The following is an 8,980-nucleotide window of genomic DNA, read 5'->3' on the forward strand; positions in this document are numbered from 1 at the left end:
CTACTACTACTACTACTAAGCAATAATAATTATAATCATTTTTTGAGGGGGAAGTAGGGAAAGCAAAGGCCATAAATCAGTCAAATCTGTAATGGGATATGCATAAAGATAAATGTGCACTGCTTGATAGGCTGGTCAAACCAGCATGTCAAACCATCAAAGACCAGCAAGAAGATGGTCTTAGATGGTCCTGACCCAGTCAGGACCATCTAAGACCATCTTCAACCAGCTAAAACCAGCTAAAACCAGCCACCTGCATAAGCTGTTTTTTATCTGGGTTTTTTTTTTTTTATCAGCAGGGAGGTGACCAAAATGTTGCACACAACACCCAAGAACTAAAAACAAAAAAAAATCAATAACTTTGAAAACACCAACAGGGAGTGGGAGATATTTTTGAGAGCAGATCTGTTTCCTTTATGAAAAAATAATATGGCATCACTGCGTTATGAAGAGCTGTCCAGCATCCTCAAAGATTCTGCCTTCTGCTGCCACAAAAATACTCCCCACCTTATAGGCCTACATGAAAATCAGAATTTCAACCCATTTCACAAGATGCAACCCCACAACCCTGACTCCATTAAACCCAATCAGAGATGGCTGCCTGTGAGCTGCCATCATTTCCGTTTATGATTGTTCTTTGCAGTTAAAAGTCTATTTAATAATGCATTTTATCAGAAATGTCTTCAGTGGAAAAATTTGAACACTCTCACAACCATGCTGCTGTGCACGTAGCTTGCTTAAAAATGTTAAGGTGGAGTAGCCTTGAATATGGGAGAGCTAGAAATTTAATCTGTTTCTGTATTTACACAGGCTCTTTTTTTTTAAAGAATAGGCTACTTGTCTGGTTGCTTCGTATTTGCAGTGATTTGTTGGCTTGAAATTCCGCTGATAGGCTGAGGCGGTGGCAGAATCTCACCAGACTTGTCAGTGATTTTTACATTTCCCGGTGTGAGCCCTTGTCATTTTGTCAGCCTCCCCGTGGCTACAGTATGCGGGGACAGCGGGGAGGGCTGTCAAACTGTGCCCGCCTGAGAGCGCCTTTCCCCGGGTTGATGAGTCTTAATAAGGGCCGGCCAGGTGGTGGAATTGAGCAGGGAGGACTGTATGTGTGCGTGTGTGTGTGTGTGTGTGTGTGTGTGTGTGTGTGTGTGTGTGTGAATATTTAGTGTGACATTGTTTCTATTACAATCATTACCAATTAGCCTGCTACAAATTCGTATTATTCTCCCTTGATTAATTCTTACTGAGCACAATTTTCCTCCCCGAGGGCAGTTGCTTTATTTTAATTTTTGGTCATGTGAAATGAAGTTGTGTGTGTGTGTGTGTGTGTGTGTGTGTGTGGAGGGGTAGAGGGAGGTAGGAAAGATGGAGAGAGAGGGAGTTGTGTGTTGGGGGGGTGGGGGGCACTGAGCCGAGTATTCACTCCACATCTAGGGGATTTTCGAGTCTCTCACTGCGGAGTGTCTTCGCTACTTTTGAAGTGAGTGTAAGCTTTAACTCAGTAAATCACCACTTACTCAGCCGGGCAGATTGCCTCCGAGACGCTCCGGTTCTCTGCATGGAGAAACGTTACTGCTGTTGCTGCAAAATGAGGGCGCTGTGTTTGAACTTTGCCATCACCTGTCTGTGGCTTCTCCCTTCAGCGGTGAGTGTGATCAGCTAACAGTCGCTTTGTGCTCTGCTGCCGAGGTTGTGTTGCTCATTATTAACGCAAGGTGTTTTTAAACTGGAACCCAGAAATTGTTATTTTTATGCAGATGAATGTCATTTGTGGTTCATTTCAAATTCCCTCACTTTAAGTTCACTCACCGTTCATCATATTGCAGCATTGCTGCGAAATCAAGCACTGTTCTTTTTTTTTTTTTTTTTAGCTGTTTTTTAAATTAATTTATTTTGTCTTAATTCGTGAATTTGCATGATTGTATGATAAAGGGAATCCATAAATAACCAATCAGCATCAATGATTTCACAAAGATTTGAAACTGTTCTGTTGATAAAAGACAGAAAGAAATCATTTGTATCCAAAAATAAAATCAGTTTCATGGTAGTTTTAACAAGTTTGAGACTTGACTTAAAAATCTTAAAAATGTTCCAGTGAAAAGTTTGCCACATGTTTTTTTACTCAGCCAGTTAATTTTTTTGCGCAGGTCTTTTGTTTAGATGTGATTTGTTTTTCTACATTTGAACTCTGAATTAAAGACTTTGTCTCAGTAGAGACTGTCTTGGGACTTGATCAAAGTTAACCCCTCTATTAGAGGGTGAACTTCAGCCACAATGGGTCTGCTCCATCCTCAAAATCTTAATTTGTTCCAGTCTGGGGGTTTGTTATTCTCTTTCAGGCATAACTGTAATAAAATAGTCTCTCTTGTTTTTAATTTCATTGAACAGCCGACTGCAACATCTGTATTTTTAACACTGAAGTTGTCAGGTTAAAACTTCAGAGCAACATAATTTTGTGCTTTACTAGTTGAACTAAATGATTGTGCAGCCATTGTCAGTTTAAAAAAGTTTTATCCCCTCAGGGCTAAAGAAACATTGTCATTTCATTTTTGTTGTTGTTGTTGGTTTAAGTCGTGGAAAAACCCAACGCTCACATTAAGGATCCTTTGAGCCGATGGCAAAAATATTCTCAGTTTCCTTAAAATGCAATTAGGCTACAGCTCTCCCGTTTCTCAGTTTTTGTGCCTCTGCAGGTGCCTTTGCACAGGTGTTGCGCGTGCATCCACTCTAGCATGCAGTCACTGTGCTGGCATCTTGACACAGAGCCAATGACACGGCTGTCACACAGTGGGCTCCAATTAGGGTAGGTGAGAACAGCACATAGCTGGAGATCTGGGCTTGTAACAATAGGCACAGCTGGAGCTCACTTGGTTACAGGAGAAGACAAAGATTGGCATACAGGGCCGGGGTGCTCAGGGTGATGTGAATCCCACTTGTTGTTGAGAAATAATGATATCCTTGGAGCTGTTTATTCAGAAATCTGGGGGAGAATAGCAGTAAACCTCTGCCTGCCTTCGACACATTATGATGAAAATGAAAATCAATTCCTAAACGAGTGCACAAAACTTTTGGCCCAACTTTGTCTCAGCATTAAAGAGAAGGGCTCGTATCAGCATATCAATGTTATATCAATAAATTGATATGAGACAAGATATTGTCTTAGATTTTGGATATCATAATATTGCATGTGTTATTATTTCTTGGTTTTAATGACTGCAGTACAGTACAGTAGTGTAATTTTTTTATAACTTACAAGACTGTTGTTGCTCTTTTTATATTTATTATTTCATGAACAAGCATCAAAAATCTCATCAAAATTAGTGTTGTACTTTACATCAGTCTTGGTCTCAAGACCACTTTCTGAAAGTCTCGTCTCAGACTCGGACTTGGACTCAACTGCATTTTTGCTTGGTCTTGTCTCAGGCTCATTCGGAGAGGACTCTGGATTTTATTTCAAAACTGCAAAGACATTGCCTGTGGGAGAAAGGAGTATTGAATAAATTGATTTCAGCTCCTTAGTGTTTGTACCTTTTTGGTCATAGAACACAAAGGTTAACTGCCACACATAAAATTCACTTCTGCAATGCATTTTGATTGTTTTATCAAGACATTTCTCACTGCACACTTGTACATACACATATATATGTACTTAAATGGCAATAAAAGACACAAATAAATGTTTTCCATGAGTGATTTTATGGGAATGTGGGTCTTTCGGATCAATTTAAGGAGTGCCTGTGGTTTACATATCATGCACTGTGGGACTGCCACCGGTTTTGGTCTTGACTTGGTCTCAATCCGTAAGTCATTGTCTTATCGCGGTCGTGATAAACGCTGGTCTTCAGGTGGTCTTAACTACAACACTGGTGTAAATGTTTTGTGAAATAGTACACCCTACAATACTGTCACATTATCAATATCAAGGTATTCCGTGAAAAACATTGTGATGTTTTTCCATATAGCCCAGTCCTACTTTAATGAGACACAAAAAACTTTGACTCTTGCATCCACACTTCCACTTTAAACTGGAAGTGTGTAACCAGAGAAAATAAAGTCTTTGACGCTTGTATTCTCCCGACTCCTCATTAGTTTTTACACTTTACTAAGCGATTTTTGTTGGTATTTTATGATTGTGTCTTCACACTTGTTATATTCAAACATATGGGAGCCCTGCATGTCAATTGTGCAGTGAATCTCAAAAATATCATCTACATTAACAGCTTCATTAATGGCTGAAGTTATTGGGGTTTGAGCTTTTTAATCAACACAAGAGCAGGTGGCTGCCTGGCTCATTATCTGCTGTTTCATCAATGTGAACATGCACTTTCACTTCTTTAGGCAGTGTTATTGTTTAATTGAGAGGAATAGTCAGGAGTTAAGCATGCTTTTGTGTTTTATAGGTGTATTCTACTGTCTTATAGCAATGAATACATAGTATTGAGAAACCTTCAGACAGTGTTTGTACAGAAATATGAGGGATGGTAACAAGAAGGAGGAGGATGTGTGTGACAATAGAGAAATGCAATGACAGCTACACTAAGTGAATAAAACATGAACTGCTCTTCGTATGAAATAATAACCTGACAAGGTGAATCTGGGTAAAAACTTAATCCCCTATTAATTTCAAGTAATCCAAATCAATGTAAGAATGGAAACTGGGATATTTAAGATGATGATGAGGAGGAGAAAGGTGAAAAGGAAGAAGAAGGATTTTAAGACAGTTAAGAAAGCACAGGGGGAGCTCAGTATAGAGAGGATGGTGCTACAGTTTGCAAATTTTTAGCCTTTTCATACATAATATACATTTACATGTACAGTATATATTATTTTATTGATTCTCTGTGGTTTCTTCAGCAGTGACCTGGTTGTTGTTTCTGTCTCTTATTGATTAATAAGCCCATAGATTCAGTCTGTCATCAAGGTCGCATTGAAAACAGGATTGAGAGTTTTAACAAGGGAGCGAGGGAGAGCGTGACGGAGGATGGCCAAATTAAAATGTGTTAATGGCAACATGAATGTGAGCGTGTGTGTGAATGTGGTCATGCTCCTCATCACTGTAGTCCTTGCCTGAAGTAGCTGACCTATTGATCACATTCAAGTCGTTCTCATTCAGAGGACATCAGAGCATAATTATTTTAATCGATCTTCTGCTGCCTCGTGATGTTGCTACAGTGAAACTGTCCTTCATTTGCGGTCGTTCTGGTTGTTCCTCTCTCTCATTCGACACAAAACAGATTCCTGTGATACTGTATTTATTGTATTTGGAGTTGGCAGCTGTTGACTAAAGAGTTCTTCTCCCACAGAGCTGTTATTTATTATGAATGAACTTCTCAAAACAATCTACAAGTAAAAAAGTACTTCTAAAGAATGTGGAATGATATAAAGACAGCCATAGTGTTGTTCTCAGAGTTTATCTTACAGGCCATTAACCATTACCACTGAGGTTGTATCTGGCCCCTCTATGAACTCTCTTGGTTTCAAGTCGACACAGACGCCACACTCTGTTCAAATGAATAATAGAAATTATATGTGTCTGTGATTTGAATGAGGCCCATCAGAAATTCCTGGCAAACCTTTAAAACTGTAAACCAATTATCAAGTGTCCTGCTTTTGTTGTCTACTATTGGAATGAAACTGGACCAAGAATAATGGTACCATAGAAAAGCAAGATGATAAAAGATGAATTGCACATATACAGATGAAGTGGATTTCACTTTTTACCAAAACATGAGGTCCACTTTTCCTTTAAAGGCCCTGACACACCAAGCTGAAGGTTGGCCATTGGTCAATGTCAGGCCGTCTGTGAGTGTCTGTCACCAAAGTTTTTGTGGTGTGTCGTGCAGCGTTAGCACTAGTCAGCCTTTGTTGGCTCTTTTTGCTGATTCAGCATGTTGAATTGGCATCTGAGACGGCAGCCCCTCGGTGAATGCAATCACTTACATCTGCAGTTCAGCTCAGCACACGAGAAGATAAACAGAAGTGAGTAAAGCAAACAAAAGTCAAGAGGACGTGAGACTGAAACAAACTTGAGATGTGAGACAAAAACGAATGTGTGCCTCTGTATTTGTATTTGTGTTTGTATCTGTATCTGTATCCATATCTCTATTTGTATTTAGGCAGGGACAAAACATATATGCTAGTTGGCTGTTGGTTGAAGTCTTTGTCGTGTGGTTAAGTGCTACTTTTTGGGGGAGACACATGCAACATGAGGCAGTGTAAAAGTTTGCCCTTGTCACCAATAGCTCTTTGATCATGGTTTAGTGCGTCTGGTCCTTTATTCTGTCCTTCAAAGATCCAGTGTGCAAGATTTAGAGGCATCTGTTGACAGAAATGGAATATAATATTTACAACTGTGTTTTCATTAGTTTAGAATCAGCTGAAAACAAGAATAGTTGTGTTTTCGTTACCTTTAAATGAGCCCTTAATATCTACATACGAAGTGGGTCCTTTTCCACACAGTTCACTATGTTCCTCTACAGTAGCCCAGAATGGACAAATCAAACACTGACTTGGTTCGCCAAAATAACAACAGCAATAATTATTTAAAAAAAATATATATATATTATTTTCACTTACTACTGCCTGGTTATGTAAAGAGGTTAGGTCTTATTTGCCTGAGTTGTGAGATATTTATTCCTGAGATATCAGCATCCATCCCAAAACAATAGTGAGTTTTTTTTTGTGGTGTTTTAACAGCATAGAAAGTCAACAGCAACACGTCACCCCAGAAACAGTGTTCCTGTTCCTCTGGATAGACCAAAAAACCTGCCAGGGTTTTTTAAAAAATAGCCACTTTGGCAGAGTATAGTTCCACAAACTAGCACCACAAACAACGCACCTTCATCTCCATTGTGTTTAAGTTACAGCAAAAACAAATGTCTTCGTATGTAAAGATAAAAACAAAACAATTTGCAAAACTATGTGTTAAAGGTATGCAAGAAAATGTTAATTTACATTTTGTTCTCCACAGGTCCAAGAAACAGCCAAGCCCTTGGACTTGGACTTTCAGAGCCAGCAATGGAGAGAGGAGAAAGGAGGCACAGGAGACACTGTGGGAGCTGCTTTGAAAGTTAAACATATCTTCAAAGACTTACAGATCATCTCCACCAAACAAAAAACACCTGCTTATGGCTCTCTCGGCCCGTATGGATGGCCTCAGAACTTCTCCCAAGCCCTAGACCAGTATCTGTACCGCCCTCCTCCTAAATCCAAACCTCCCGCAAAAACATCCATAAAGGGCAAGAAATTCCTAGGTTGGGGTGATTTTTACTTCAATGTGAAAACAATGAAATTTAGCCTCTTGGTGACGGGGAAAATCGTGGACCACATCAACGGCACATTCAGTGTCTACTTCCGCCACAACTCATCCCGTCTGGGGAACATATCTGTCAGCATCGTCCCACCTTCCAAAGCTGTAGGATGGGAGGTTTTAGATCCAGTGGCTCCGAGCGATCACACCAAAAACTCAGTCCTGGTTCCAGATCTGACATCCCAGTTCCAGAGCCCACCTCAGTCTACCAGCTCCACTTCTCCAGACCAGCAGAAGCAGCAGCAGGACATGATGATGGTGAGTGAACTCAACTGCCGCATCGAGTACCAAAGAACCAACCGGTCCAAGAAGACCAAGCCCTGCATGTATGACCCGGGGCAGACCTGCTACTCAGAAAACACCCAGTCCCAGGCAGCCTGGATCTGCGCCAAACCCTTTAAGGTTATATGCATCTTCATCGCCTTCACCGGCACCGATTACAGGCTGGTGCAGAAAGTCTGTCCAGATCACAACTTTCAGACCGAGCAGAACCAGCAGCACTTCGGATGACAGATTCTGAGGAATCAAACACTGACTTGTCATACATCTTTCAACATCACGTGTTCAGTTTTCAAAATAGGTTCAAGATTGACTGTTTTTTTATATGCTGTTGAAGACAACATGTCAGTGAGTAAACTTGTGTTAATATCTTAGTGAGATGAAGATTTATAATGTGAGCTTTGTGTTGCCTGAATCAAGCGGCAACCTCTGAACTGAAAAATGGAGCCATCTGCGGAAATGCTAAAAACTACAGTTCATCATATGGCCACTTGAGGCTGGCTCCAAAACAGAGTCAGTCCCCATGTAAAAATGCCAAACTGTACAGCATAATAAACATGTTTATAGCCTGGTCCACAAAAAAAAAGAAAAAGTTTTTGTCACTATAGCTAATTTCAGCATCCATTACAATTGTACACGGGGTGATTTTTTCAATAATTTATCAGTTTACATTTTATTAATACTTAAAGCTACACATATTTAATGGGCAGGGCTATTTGAGGGACGGGCTGTCCTGACGGTGTCCTCAGCTTCTCAGTCAGATCCACTCTTCGCTCCTCCACGGTGCCAGCCTCCTGTTCAAATATGGTCACTTCTGGTTCTAAAAGACGAAGATGGCGACGACCAAAATGTCAAACTCAAGGCTTCAAAACGGCAGTCCATAAATCAATGGATGCTGTCAGGGTAGCTACATCCGTTATTTATTCAGTCTATGACCTGAACTCATCCGCCGAAAGCTCCACATCGTTTTGGGAGAAACAAAAACAAACAATGACTTGATCCATGATATTACTTTGTGTCTAGTGATTTTTTTGTTTGAATATGTATTGATCAAAGTCAAGACTTGAAATCCATTATTTAATAGTCACTATCTGAAAGCTCATCAATAATACAAAATAGACACATCTTTAGTCAAAGACTGAATGATCTGCAGTTTTTGAAATCCGGACTTCAAGTGCTTTTTTCCTATAAAATGAATTCCTTGCTTGTTCATTGTACAGTGACTGATTAGATGTTTCTTCTCCAAAGAACTGATACAGAGTGAGATGAAACAGATGATTTATTGTTGCCGTCACTTTTATCAGTGACACAAAGTACGCATGTCCTTGGCTTTCCTCCAGAACTGATTTTACTTTCACCCTTTGCACCTCGGAAAGTTTTCTGTGTTCCCAG

At 40.1% G+C, this 8,980-nt stretch overlaps 1 protein-coding gene across 1 annotated transcript; it reads left to right on the forward strand.

Annotated features, from left to right (window-relative positions):
• Positions 1-1,460: 1,460 nt before the first annotated feature.
• On the forward strand, positions 1,461-8,979 carry LOC121947479 (neurexophilin-2-like). The gene is made up of 2 exons (XM_042492550.2): positions 1,461-1,645; positions 6,971-8,979. The coding sequence occupies exons 1-2, from the start codon at positions 1,559-1,561 to the stop codon at positions 7,817-7,819; spliced, it is 936 nt and encodes a 311-aa protein (XP_042348484.2). The 5' UTR covers positions 1,461-1,558; the 3' UTR covers positions 7,820-8,979.
• Position 8,980: the final 1 nt, after the last annotated feature.

This window comes from Plectropomus leopardus, chromosome 9 (assembly GCF_026936395.1).
Source record: "Plectropomus leopardus strain MGB_pleo_1.0 chromosome 9, ASM2693639v1, whole genome shotgun sequence".
Lineage (NCBI taxonomy): Eukaryota > Metazoa > Chordata > Actinopteri > Perciformes > Serranidae > Plectropomus > Plectropomus leopardus.